This window comes from Phyllobates terribilis, unplaced genomic scaffold (assembly GCF_046119375.1).
Source record: "Phyllobates terribilis strain yellow unplaced genomic scaffold, ASM4611937v1 Scaffold_7__3_contigs__length_470593459, whole genome shotgun sequence".
NCBI classification, from domain to species: Eukaryota; Metazoa; Chordata; class Amphibia; order Anura; family Dendrobatidae; genus Phyllobates; species Phyllobates terribilis.
This window is the reverse complement of record NW_027362767.1, coordinates 438,284,915-438,299,758: the sequence shown is the minus strand read 5'-3', so window position 1 is coordinate 438,299,758 and position 14,844 is coordinate 438,284,915. Positions and strand designations below refer to the sequence as shown.

The window sequence follows — 14,844 nt, the reverse complement described above, 5'->3', positions numbered from 1 at the left end:
GGGGGACATATATACCAGAAAGGGGCCCAGGATGGGGGACATATACACCAAGAAGGGGCCCAGGATGGGGGGGGCATAGACACCAGGAAGGGGCCCAGGATGGGGGACATATATATACCTGGAAGGGGCCCAGGTTGGGGGACATGTATACCAGGATGGGAGGCATATATACCAGGAAGGGGCCCAGGATGAGGGGGGGCATATATACCAGGATGGGGCACATATACACCAGGATGGAGGACATATATATCAGGAATGGGCCCAGGATGGGGGACATATATACCAGGATGGGAGGCATATATACCAGGAAGGGGCCCAGGATGGGGCGCATATGTACCAGGAAGGGGCCCAGGATGGGGGGGCATATATACCAGGAAGGGGCCCAGGATGGGGAAGCATATATACCAGGAAGGGACCCAGGATGGGTTGGCATATATACCAGGAAAGGGCCCAGGATGGGGAAGCATATATACCAGGAAGGGACCCAGGATGGGTTGGCATATATACCAGGAAGGGGCCCAGGATGGGGAAGCATATATACCAGGAAGGGGCCCAGGATGGGGGGACATACAGTATATATCAGGAAGGGGCACAGAATGTGGCACATAAATACAAGGATTGGGGACATATATACCTGGATGGGGCCCAGGATGGGGGACATTACTACATAATAAAGGGGGGGGACAAACACACATGTCTTTATAGGTTTTAGAACACAACAAGGACCCATACATCTGACCAACATGGAGGGAGAGGGGACCCAGGTCCAAATTTTGCACCGGGGCCCATCACACTCCAGTTACGCCACTGGCCGTCAGCCATATGTGGCTTTATTGTGAAGGAGCTGCCATGCTGCCTAATGTTATACTGCAGAGTAATGTAGCGCCCCCTGTCTTTACAATTACTATTAATTAATTCACTGACAGCAAGCAGAGCTCTTGCATACAGCCAGGCTACCAGGACGGGTTCCTTACGACATCCTGTGTCGGCTCTTCATGGGAATAGCTGGTGCACTTTACCTATATGTCACCTGGGCCTCTGGGGAACTAGCACTTACCAGCCGTCTATATGAGCCCGGCTTCTCCACAAGTCATCACAGCCGCTCATCATACACAGAGCCTGGGCTGAAGAGCTGACACTCACCTCTGCTTCCCCTCTTATACATATTGGGCTCCTTGGGGTCTCCGATCCAACTGTATTCTGTCGGCATTGACACCGGTCTCAGGTCCCCTGCGGGGAGAAGAATATCCATTACACATGGAAGAGAAGGGGCCAAAGAGCAAAGAGCAAGCCTCCATGATAGACACTGCTAGAAGGGGTCTGAAGCTTCTGCCAAGACCCAGTGGGGGTCCTGCTCAGGTTTTCCCACCCAGGAACCAGCCAGGACTGGAGCCCCTCTACCCACAGACCCCATAACTGCAGCATGGTGGTCTCAGCAGGTTCTTGACCATTGAGGAGTCCACAGCTTTAATGGCAGAGAGGAACCGTCACCGATTCTGACTTGTCCCGAGTTAGTAAATTCTTGCATTCCCTAAAATAAAACAATTTTTGTTGTGCCTTTCCTCTGTAATTCCTCCTGGAAATGTAAGAATAAATTGACAACTGGTGGTTTCCGGTATGGGGACTGGACACAGACTGTAGGAATGCACCTAATCTACAAGATCACGCCTATTTGTCAATTTATTCGTGCATTTTCAGGAGGAATAAATGCAAAATGCAAATATCTCAAACTGCACAATTCTAATCAAGGACCCTCCATTGTCATTGCTGCTAAATCCGCCATTACTCATAAATGTGTCGTACGTCTTATTTCTTGTAAACTTGGCTTCTTTGCAGGAGATCTGTGTTTTCCGTCCTTTCCCAGATGATGGTTTTATATGAGGCTACATCTTGTATCAGTGAGACCCCCCCAGGAGGAAGTCCCCGGCACATGAGGGAACACAGACAGATATTAGAGAGCAGCAGTCGCGGTGGGGGGCGTCAATGGGGGGCGCTGTCCCTGCATCTCTGATATATGTCAGATTCTGAGATGAAAAGTCAGTTCTGATACGATTCAGATGTGGAAAATTATGTCAAATTCTGAGACAGTCGAGGTAGTAAATCCTCTATGATATATCATGTCATATTTTAAGATTTAATTATGCTGTTAGATATGATTATAAATTCTGAGATAATAAGTCAGAGCTGAGATGTGATGTCATATTGTGAGATAATAAGTCAGCTATGAGTTTTGATGTCATATGCTGAAATAATAAGTCAGTGCTGAGATATGGTGTCATATTCTGAGATAATAAATAAGAACCGAGATATCTCATATTCTTAGACAATATGTCAGTGCTGATATATGGTGTCATAGACTGACATAATAAGTCAGTGCTGAGATATGATGTCATATTCTGAGATAATAGCTTAGTGCTGAGATATGATGTCATACTGAGAGATAATAGTTCAGTGCAGAGATATGATGTCATACTCAGAGATAATAGTTCAGTGCTCAGATATGATGTCATGTTCTGAGATAATAGCTCAGTGTTGAGATATGATTTCATACTCAGAGATAATAACTCAGTGCTGAGATATGATGTCATATTCGGAGATAATAGCTCAGTGCTGAGATATGTCATACTCGGAGATAATAGCTCAGTGCTGAGATATGATGTCATATTAGGAGATAATAGCTCAGTGCTGAGATATGATGTCATATTAGGAGATAATAGCTCAGTGCTGAGATATGTCATACTCGGAGATAATAGCTCAGTGCTGATATATGATGTCATGTTACGAGATAATAGCTCAGTGCTAATATATGTCATATTCGGAGATAATAGCTCAGTGCTGAGATATGTCATATTCGGAGATAATAGCTCAGTGATGAGATATGTCATATTCGGAGATAATAGCTCAGTGCTGAGATATGTCATATTCGGAAATAATAGTTCAGTGATGAGATATGTTATATTCGGAGATAATAGCTCAGTGGTGAGATATGTCATATTCGGAGATAATAGCTCAGTGCTGAGTTATGATGTCATATTCTGAGATAATAGCTCAGTGATGAGATATGTCATATTTGGAGATAATAGCTCAGTGCTGAGATATGTCGTATTCGGAGATAATAGCTCAGTGCTGAGATATGATGTCATATTCTGATATAATAGCTCAGTGATGAGATATGTCATATTCGGAGATAATAGCTCAGTGCTGAGATATGATGTCCTATTTGGAGATAATAGCTCAGTGCTGAGATATGTCATATTCGGAGATAATAGCTCAGTGCTGAGATATGTCATATTTGGAGATAATAGCTCAGTGCTGAGATATGTCATATTCTGAGATAATAGCTCAGTGCTGAGATATGTCATATTCGGAGATAATAACTCAGTGCTGAGATATGTCATATTCGGAGATAATAACTCAGTGCTGAGATATGTCATATTCGGAGATAATAACTCAGTGCTGAGATATGATGTCATATTCGGAGATAATAGCTCAGTGCTGAGATATGTCATACTTGGAGATAATAGCTCAGTGCTGAGATATGTCATATTCCGAGATAATAGCTCAGTGATGAGATATGATGTCATCCTTGGAGATAATAGCTCAGTGCTGAGATATGATGTCATATTCCGAGATAATAGCTCAGTACTGAGATATGTCATATTCGGAGATAATAACTCAGTGCTGAGATATGTCATACTCTGAGAAAATAGCTCAGTGCTGAGATATGTCATATTCGGAGATAATAGCTCAGTGCTGAGATATGATGTCATCCTTGGAGATAATAGCTCAGTGCTGAGATATGATGTCATATTCGGAGATAATAGCTCAGTGCTGAGATATGATGTCATATTCTGAGATAATAGCTCAGTGCTGAGATATGATGTCATCCTTGGAGATAATAGCTCAGTGCTGAGATATGATGTCATATTCGGAGATAATAGCTCAGTGCTGAGATATGATGTCATATTCTGAGATAATAGCTCAGTGCTGAGATATGTCATATTCGGAGATAATAGCTCAGTGCTGAGATATGATGTCATACTCGGCGATAATAGGTCACCTGTGAGCTCTGCGGTATGTTCTCTATCTCTCCGTCCTCGTCTTGGAGGATACCCGCAGCCCCGCCTGATGTGCTCATTATAATTTCCTCTCTTTTTTGGCTTCATGTTTTATTTAGCTCGGTCCGTGTGTTCGGAGCAGATGGAGGCGACGCTGGCGACTATTTATAGAGAGGCTATATGTTAAATGCAGATAACGCGCCCTAATTAGCGCAGTCGCTTCCCGCTCGGAGAGGCCGATGAGGTTACGCGATTGTGAACAGATGAGTGAATCGTCTGCTCTGACTGCACGGCCGGGACACACGCGCTTCACACTCCGGCTGTTACCCACGCCGCTCGCTGCTCTGAACTCTCCGGATCTCTGACATTTTCTGAATTTTGATTTTGTAGAAATTTACATAACGTTTACGATCACACATATTTATGAAAAAGTGTCCATCACGGACGGGATCTTATGCGGGGACATGGGTCAAGAGGCAGGAACGCGTAGTAACTCAAAGGAGAGTAGTTTGGCTTTACTTCTCTTGTAATGACCCTGATACTTCAGTCACATCCAGAGCTGCATGCACAATTCTGCTGTTACATTGTTTTACACCCAGTCACATCTAGTGCTGCATCTTCAATTCTGCTCTTATATGAAGTTTTATATTCCAGTCACTTCCAGAGCTGCATTCATAATTTGTCTGTGGCATTGTCTTACATGCCAGTCACAATTAGAGCTGCATTTATAACTCTGCTCTTACATCACATCTTATACTCCAGTGACATCTACAACTGCATACACAATTCTGCTATTGCATCACAGTCTCATCCAGAGCTGCATGCATAATTCTGCAGTTACATCACATTTTATACACCTGTCACATTCAGAGCAGCATTCATAATGCTGTTCTTACATCACATCTTACATTCCGGTCACATCCACAGCTGCTTACACAATTCTGCCATTGCATCATATTTTATACTCGAGTCTCAGCCAGAGCTGCCTGCAGAATTCTGCAATTGCATCACGTTTTATACTCACAGTCACACTCGGAGCAGCATTCATAACTCTGCTCTTACATTACATCTAAGGCTGTGTTCACACACGTATTTTGCAGCAGATTTTTATGCAAATTTTCAGCTGCGTCTTGCAGTACCAGCGAAGTCTATGAGAAACCAGAACTCTCTGTTCGCACATGTTGCATTTTGTTTGCTGTGTATTTTCTGCTTTGCTTGCGTTTTTGGAAAATCGAGCATGTGTCACTTCTTTCAGAGTTTTTGCAGCGTTTTTTCACCCATAGGAAGTAATAGGTGGTGAATAAAACCCTTCAGAAACGCAGCAAAAAAACGCACCCGCGTTTTTGCAGTGTTTTTGATGGAAAAATAGAATGGGGTTCTTTTCATTGTTTTCATTCCAGAGAAAAGTTGTCAGCAGATTTGCAGCAGATTCACGTGTGTGAACATAGCCTAACACTCCAGTCACATCCACAGTGAAGGTGGATGCATGTTCTGCACTCTGTAGTATACATTATATACTCCGGTGTAGCGGTATTTAGTGCTCCATACCATGCGTTGGCGTCTTTTCTCTCCTCCGCACTCCGGTCGTTCTCCCCCTCTCATATTCTGAGCCGACTTCGTGTCCCTCCCCTTCTACGAAAGTGTAATATTTGCCGCTCTCGTGCTCGAGATAATAGCTGGGAGACTCGGAGCCTTTCATCACAGATTTGCTGACGCCATATTTATTGATGTCCTCGCACGGCACAATGCCAATGTCGTCCCTGCAGGAAGGAAACAGGTGGCAATAACGTAACGCGCAGAGGACGGGTGTGCCGCCAAAATGTAACATCATCCTCAAAATATACATTGTATAATCGTAATGTAAGTGTATCTGATATTATACATCATCCATAATACTCATCATCATCATCCCCATCACATCATGGTGTCATCATCAATATATAGAGAATGTATCATCATCTCGTTACAATGTAACTGTACATCATACATGTTACATATCATCCTCATCACCACAATACACATCATCTCATTATAAAACAATGTAGAATAATCTCACGATAATCATATTACACATCATCCTCATCAACATGAGATTTATCATCGTCATATACATCTTCATCAAACTCATTGTAATCCCCATGTGCCAGACATCATCATTATAACGTGTCGTCTCCTCCTCATTATTATGCACATTATCCTCGTAATGGACATCATTATAATATTCCCATCATCATCATCATCATCACGTCATCATATATCACCATCTCGTCCTCCTCTTCGTTATTTTACACAGTATCCTCGTCATATCATTATAATAAATGTCATCATCATCCATAATATATTGTAAATAATCATTTCATAAGAATCATCATCCACATCCTCCTCATCATCATCATCCTTTGACCTCATAGACAACATGTTACTATTGATGTTAACTGCGCCGGCTCCTTGGATTTGGTGGGCAATCAGATTTAGGTGGTGGGTCTGCTTCTTACTCTGCACCTCCATGCGTCACTATTGGGGTCATATGTAGCAAACAATTCTGTCCTTACAGTAATGCAATCATCTGTCCAGCTGAGCTTCCGCTTATACAAAGCTGCGCTTCAGTGTAAAGCATGAGGGTGGGAAAGCAATAAATAGAGGAACAGACTGAGGAATGAGATGGATTGCCGACAACACAGACACCAGTGGACAGTACAGCTGAGCTGGAGTCACTGCTCAGAGATGAGCCACACCGGACAATGCATGGATGGTCTGCATTCATGACACCCAGGGCATAACTGAAGTCTGTGCCCCCTAAAGTAGGAGCCCCCTGAAGTATCAGTCCCCTAAACTATGAGCCTCCTGAAGTCTATGCCCTCTGAAGTATGAGCCCCCTGAAGTATGAGCCCCCTGAAGTATGAGCCCCCTGAAGTATGAGCCCCCGAAGTATCAGTCCCCCGAAGTATGAGCCTCCTGAAGTATGAGCCCCCTGAAGTCTGTGCCCCCTAAAGTAGGAGCCCCCTGAAGTATCAGTCCCCTAAACTATGAGCCTCCTGAAGTCTATGCCCTCTGAAGTATGAGCCCCCTGAAGTATCAGTTCCCTGAAGTATGAGCCCCCTGAAGTATGAGCCCCCTGAAGTATGAGCCCCCTGAAGTATGAGCCCCCTGAAGTATTAGCCCCCTGAAGTCTGTGTCTCTGAAGTATAAGCCCCCTGAAGTATGAGCCCCCTGAAGTCTGTGTCTCTGAAGTATAAGCCCCCTGAAGTATGAGCCCCCTGAAGTCTGTGTCTCTGAGGTATGAGCCCCGTGAAGTATGAGCCCCCTGAAGTCTGTGTCTCTGAAGTATGAGCCCCGTGAAGTATGAGCCCCCTGAAGTTCGTGCCTCTGGAGTATGAGCCCCCTGAGCAGATGTTGGATGGCGGATGATAAATGATTCCTCACCAGGCGTCATATTCAGGAGATCTCTCCCGATCTTTACCTGGGACCGTAGAGTCCGGACACCGGAGACAGGATGAAGACGTCATGGAGGGCTGAACCGTCCAGCTTAGAGGACATCCCCATGGTGCCCGTCGGGGTGGTGTTACCGCTGGTTGGACTGGTGGGAATTACAGGCTGAGGAAGAAAAAGGAGAAGACGTCAAGCTCAGAATAATGATCAAACTGTAAAGTATGTGAACCCCCAACATAATACTTTATGGTAACAGTGTATGAAAGAAAGGTGAGGTGTTCAGCTCCCCAAAATATTCATGGAGGGAGATCGGCGCAGTCGTCTCACGCCGAGGACGGTGCAGTCGTCTCACGCAGAGGACGGTGCAGTCGTCTCACGCAGAGGACGGTGCAGTCGTCTCACGCAGAGGATGGTGCAGTCGTCTCACGCAGAGGCCGGTGCAGTCGTCTCACGCAGAGGCCGGTACAGTCGTCTCACGCAGAGGCCGGTGCAGTCGTCTCACGCAGAGGCGGGTACAGTCGTCTCACGCAGAGGCCGGTATAGTCGTCTCACGCAGAGGCCGGTACAGTCGTCTCACGCAGAGGCCAGTGCAGTCGTCTCACGCAGAGGCCAGTGCAGTCGTCTCACGCAGAGGCCGGTGCAGTCGTCTCAAGTCAGGGTAAATGAACCAGCACAGGTTTGCACCCCAATATTAGGTCTGGGGTCCGTTCTGCCACCTTCCAGCTTCTCCTCCTGCACAATCAATAAATTGTCTGCCATTTCAGCAGAATAAACGATAAAAAAGAGACGAGATCCGGCTGCTAAATATAATCAGGAGGAGCGAGCGGAGTCACAGGGAGGAAGAGCAATCTGCAGCTCCGAGAGGGAGAGGAACATGTCCACTAATCTCAGGAAGAAGCCGCAGCAAAGACGAAAAGCGGCAAATACCAGACAAGAAGCAAGAAAAGTCCACAGACAACATCAGAAAGTCATTCCCCGAGTATGTACACAGTGACTGCACCAGCAGAATAGTGAGTGCAGCTCTGGAGTATAATACAGGAGGTAATTCAGGATCAGTACAGGATCAGTAATGTAATGTATGTACACAGTGACTGCACCAGCAGAATAGTGAGTGCAGCTCTGGAGTATAATACAGGAGGTAATTCAGCATCAGTACAGGATCAGTAATGTAATGTATGTACACAGTGACTGCACCAGCAGAATAGTGAGTGCAGCTCTGGAGTATAATACAGGATGTAACTCAGGATCAGTAATGTAATGTATGTATACAGTGACTGCACCAGCAGAATAGTGAGTGCAGCTCTGGGGTATAATACAGGATGTAACTCAGGGTCAGTAGAGGATCAGTAATGTAATGTATGTACACAGTGACTGCACCAGCAGAATAGTGAGTGCAGCTCTGGAGTATAATACAGGATGTAACTCAGGATCAGTAATGTATGTACACAGTGACTGCACCAGCAGAATAGTGAGTGCAGCTCTGGAGTATAATACAGGATGTAACTCAGGATCAGTAATGTAATGTATGTACACAGTGACTGCACCAGCAGAATAGTGAGTGCAGCTCTGGGGTATAATACAGGATGTAACTCAGGATCAGTAATGTAATGTATGTACACAGTGACTGCACCAGCAGAATAGTGAGTGCAGCTCTAGAGTATAATACAGGATGTAACTCAGGATCAGTAATGTAATGTGACAGTAGGAGTTTAATCAGTTGGTATTCTGGTACCTGTAGTGCGAGGGGTTTCCATCTGACGTTCTTTAAAAGTGCAGGGGCTGATGCTAAGGTGTTCTGAGGTCTTTTCTTCAGGGTCAGGATAACTCCACTGGGGTCTTCCCTTAGGGCGTTGACTAAATTCTTTAGTTGCCATCCGACCTGTAGAAGGAAATAAACATCAGACTGATGGGATTAGATGCCCGGCTCAGAGGACGGGGTCTCACATAACTGGATTAGACACTTTTATACAGTTTTGCGCGGCGATTCCTCCTCTTTCTCCTATAGATGAGATGTGGACCGGGCACTGGGGTCTTTTCAGCGCAGACTATATAGGCGTTCACAGACCCGGCTTTTAATAACGTTCTCAGCGGCATTTTCCAGAATCCGCTGCTGAAGATACAATGCGAGAAATACCAGCGGTGATATCCGATATCTGCAAACGTCCGTGGGATGATGATACATACCGCACAAGGGGTTAATTACAGAGGAGCCGAGACGACGTATATAATCTAAGGAAGATACTCAGCACCTTCTCCTGTACGGCCGAAAAATCTGTCACATGTGATGGGATTAGATACGTCACCTCGGCAGACAGTATCTCACAAAAAGGATTAGATACATGAGCTCAGCAGAAAAGGACTAGATGCAGCAGCTCAGGAAACAAAGAGACATCATACATGCTATAGGCTTAGATACAGCATCCCAGCAGATAGTATCAGATATGATAGGCTTAGATACAGCATCCCAGCAGATAGTAGCAGATATGATAGGCTTAGATACAGCATCCCAGCAGATAGTAGCAGATATGATAGGCTTAGATACAGCATCCCAGCAGATAGTAGCAGATATGATAGGCTTAGATACAGCATCCCAGCAGATAGTATCAGATATGATAGGCTTAGATACAGCATCCCAGCAGATAGTAGCAGATATGATAGGCTTAGATACAGCATCCCAGCAGATAGTATCAGATATGATAGGCTTAGATACAGCATCCCAGCAGATAGTAGCAGATATGATAGGCTTAGATACAGCATCCCAGCAGATAGTATCAGATATGATAGGCTTAGATACAGCATCCCAGCAGATAGTATCAGATATGATAGGCTTAGATACAGCATCCCAGCAGATAGTAGCAGATATGATAGGCTTAGATACAGCATCCCAGCAGATAGTAGCAGATATGATAGGCTTAGATACAGCATCCCAGCAGATAGTATCAGATATGATAGGCTTAGATACAGCATCCCAGCAGATAGTATCAGATATGATAGGCTTAGATACAGCATCCCAGCAGATAGTATCAGATATGATAGGCTTAGATACAGCATCCCAGCAGATAGTATCAGATATGATAGGCTTAGATACTGCATCTCACAAGACAGAACCAGACATGATTGGATTAGATACAGTGGCTCAGTAGACGGTATCACCCATGCTAGACTTAGATGCTGCATCTCATCAGACGGTAGCACACATGATTGAACTAGATACATTGGTTCAGTAGATGGTATCATGCACAATAGGCTTAGATACTGCATCTCATCAGACAGTGTACCCTATGATAAGATTAGATACTGCATCTCATGCTACAGTATCACACATGATTGGATTAGATACGGCGATTCAGCAGATGGTATGATAAATGATACTGCTTTTCATCAGACAGTACCATACATGATAAGCTTGGATACACTGCTTAGATACCGCGGCAGATTACTCTGTTCGGCTGCCTGGGCATGTCATTCTCCTATTTCCATTCAGATTCGTTTCTTTGTAAGTCGTTTGCGTTCCATATTTAATATGTATGACACAGGAGTCGTGACTAACGCGGCGTTAGAAGATAAAGGGCGGCGGCGGCGCGGCGGACGCGACGTGTCATAATGAAGTAGCGGAGATGAAGAAGCGACGTCCTGCCTGTAATGTGGGATCCCAGAGACATCGCCGTACAGAGACGTGGAGAATAATTAAGGCGCACTTCAAAGAAAATTCCCCAGATAGGCGGCGAGATGGAGCGAGATCTCTGCTCTGTGACAGGTGGAATATTCCAGGAAAAAGAAGAAAGATGTTCAGTGTTAAACATGAAAGTCGCCGCCGCTGGTTCTGCTCCGTCTGTTGTGGGAATAATTAAGAGCAAGAAAAAGACAACAAAAAAAAACAAAAAACCCACAAACTACAATAAAAAAACATTCAGCTTCTAATGCGCTGATGTGTCCCGGCCGCGCACGACGGCGCCCCCCACTGTCCATCTGCAGGGAGAAGTCTAAGAAGCATCGGAACAATTCACATCGCTACATTGTAACAAGACAAGATACTTTATTACATCAAACAGCACACGAATAAAAACAAAGGAAAAAAGAAATCAGTCATCGGCTTTACTACTCAGCTAACAGCTCCAGAGCAGAAATCACAATTCAGTATTAAACAACATCTCAACCTTTGCCACTTTCAGAGCTGCAATCATAATTTCACAGTTACATTACAGTTTAATTTCCAATCACATCCAGAGCTGCAATCACAGCGCTGCTATTAACACAGTTTATACTCCATTGACATTCACATCTGCTATCTCAATTCTGCAGAAAAAGCACACATTATACTCCAGTAACATCCAGAGCTGAACTCACAATTCTACTACTGTCAAAATTTATACTCCATTCACATTCAAAGCTGTAATAACAACCTCTGTTAGTAAATAATAATACTTCAGTCACATCCAGAGCGGTAAAAAAAACCTCTACTATTATCACAGATTATACTAAATTCACATCCAAAGCTGCAATCAGAAATCTACTGTTCTGTTATGCCTTACTCCACATACTACATACAGATTTTGCTGCAAATTGTAACACTGCCGTTGACAGAAACAAATCTGCAGAAATCCAGAGCATGCCCTCTCTTCTCTGTGGATCTTCTTTACAGCATACACAAAGAGTTTTATAAAAGTAACTGATATGGAAAAGGAGAGCAAGAAAGATCCTGAACACACAACTGCAGTCACAGAGCAAAGCGTATAGTGAGAAGAGATACCAGAGTAAAACACAAGGGGGAGCCACTGAGATCAGAAAATCAGCTAAGAAACAGGAAAAGCAAAGAAGGAAAGAGGAGACTGAAATAATCCTAGAAGAAAAATATAGGAGATTCCATAAGAGTAACCTAAATTGTATTATTGTACATAGGAGCAGTATTATAGTAGTTATATTCTTGTACATAGGAGGCAGTATTATAGTAGTTATATTCTTGTACATAGGAGCAGTATTATAGTAGTTATATTCTTGTACATAGGAGCAGTATTATAGTAGTTATATTCTTGTACATAGGAGCAGTATTATAGTAGTTATATTCTTGTTCATAGGGGCAGTATTATAGTAGTTATATTCTTGTACATAGGGGCAGTATTATAGTAGTTATATTCTTGTATATAGGAGCAGTATTATAGTAATTATATTCTTGTACATAGGGAGCAGTATTATAGTAGTTATATTCTTGTACATAGGGGCAGTATTATAGTAGTTATATTCTTGTACATAGGGGTCAGTATTATAGTAGTTATATTCTTGTACATAGGGAGCAGTATTATAGTAGTTATATTCTTGTACATAGGAGCAGTATTATAGGAGTTATATTCTTGTACATAGGGAGCAGTATTATAGTAGTTATATTCTTGTACATAGGGAGCAGTATTATAGTAGTTATATTCTTGTACATAGGGGCAGTATTATAGTAGTTATATTCTTGTACATAGGAGCAGTATTATAGTAGTTATATTCTTGTTCATAGGGGCAGTATTATAGTAGTTATATTCTTATACATAGGGGCAGTATTATAGTAGTTATATTCTTGTTCATAGGAGCAGTATTATAGTAGTTATATTCTTGTTCATAGGGGCAGTATTATAGTAGTTATATTCTTGTACATAGGGGCAGTATTATAGTAGTTATATTCTTGTACATAGGAGGCAGTATTATAGTAGTTATATTCTTGTACATAGGAGCAGTATTATAGTAGTTATATTCTTGTACATAGGAGGCAGTATTATAGTAGTTATATTCTTGTACATAGGAGCAGTATTATAGTAGTTATATTCTTGTACATAGGAGCAGTATTATAGTAGTTATATTCTTGTACATAGGAGCAGTATTATAGTAGTTATATTCTTGTTCATAGGGGCAGTATTATAGTAGTTATATTCTTGTACATAGGGGCAGTATTATAGTAGTTATATTCTTGTATATAGGAGCAGTATTATAGTAATTATATTCTTGTACATAGGGAGCAGTATTATAGTAGTTATATTCTTGTACATAGGGGCAGTATTATAGTAGTTATATTCTTGTACATAGGGGTCAGTATTATAGTAGTTATATTCTTGTACATAGGGAGCAGTATTATAGTAGTTATATTCTTGTACATAGGAGCAGTATTATAGGAGTTATATTCTTGTACATAGGGAGCAGTATTATAGTAGTTATATTCTTGTACATAGGGAGCAGTATTATAGTAGTTATATTCTTGTACATAGGGGCAGTATTATAGTAGTTATATTCTTGTACATAGGAGCAGTATTATAGTAGTTATATTCTTGTTCATAGGGGCAGTATTATAGTAGTTATATTCTTGTACATAGGGGCAGTATTATAGTAGTTATATTCTTGTTCATAGGAGCAGTATTATAGTAGTTATATTCTTGTTCATAGGGGCAGTATTATAGTAGTTATATTCTTGTACATAGGGGCAGTATTATAGTAGTTATATTCTTGTACATAGGAGGCAGTATTATAGTAGTTATATTCTTGTACATAGGAGCAGTATTATAGTAGTTATATTCTTGTACATAGGAGCAGTATTATAGTAGTTATATTTTTGTTCATAGGGAGCAGTATTATAGTAGTTATATTCTTGTACATAGGAGCAGTATTATAGTAGTTATATTCTTGTACATAGGAGGCAGTATTATAGTAGTTATATTCTTGTACGTAGGGGGCAGTATTATAGTAGTTATATTCTTGTACATAGGAGCAGTATTATAGTAGTTATATTCTTGTACATAGGAGCAGTATTATAGTAGTTATATTCTTGTTCATAGGGGCAGTATTATAGTAGTTATATTCTTGTACATAGGGGCAGTATTATAGTAGTTATATTCTTGTATATAGGAGCAGTATTATAGTAATTATATTCTTGTACATAGGGAGCAGTATTATAGTAGTTATATTCTTGTACATAGGAGCAGTATTATAGTAGTTATATTCTTGTACATAGGGGGCAGCATTATAGTAGTTATATTATTGTACATAGGGGCAGTATTATAGTAGTTATATTCTTGTACATAGGGGCAGTATTATAGTAGTTATATTCTTGTACATAGGGGCAGTATTATAGTAGTTATATTATTGTACATAGGGGGCAGTATTATAGTAGTTATATTCTTGTACATGGGAGCAGTATTATAGTAATTATATTCTTGTACATAGGGGGCAGTATTATAGTAGTTATATTCTTGTATATAGGAGCAGTATTATAGTAGTTATATTCTTGTACATAGGGAGCAGTATTATAGTAGTTATATTCTTGTACATAGGGGCAGTATTATAGTAGTTATATTCTTGTACATAGGAGCAGTATTATAGTAGTTAT

At 42.0% G+C, this 14,844-nt stretch overlaps 1 protein-coding gene across 2 annotated transcripts in view; it reads right to left on the bottom strand.

The window, feature by feature from the left end:
- LOC141155309 (connector enhancer of kinase suppressor of ras 2-like) overlaps positions 1–14,844 on the bottom strand; it is a 586,755-nt gene that overhangs the window by 69,751 nt on the left and 502,160 nt on the right. For both annotated transcript variants that reach the window (XM_073642150.1, XM_073642151.1), the window contains exons 9-12: positions 9,220–9,366; positions 7,519–7,652; positions 5,607–5,818; positions 1,144–1,230 (exon numbers count right to left, since the gene is read on the bottom strand). In XM_073642150.1, coding sequence (XP_073498251.1) covers positions 1,144–1,230; positions 5,607–5,818; positions 7,519–7,652; positions 9,220–9,366 — 580 coding nt within the window. The remainder of the gene's footprint in view (positions 1–1,143; positions 1,231–5,606; positions 5,819–7,518; positions 7,653–9,219; positions 9,367–14,844) is intronic.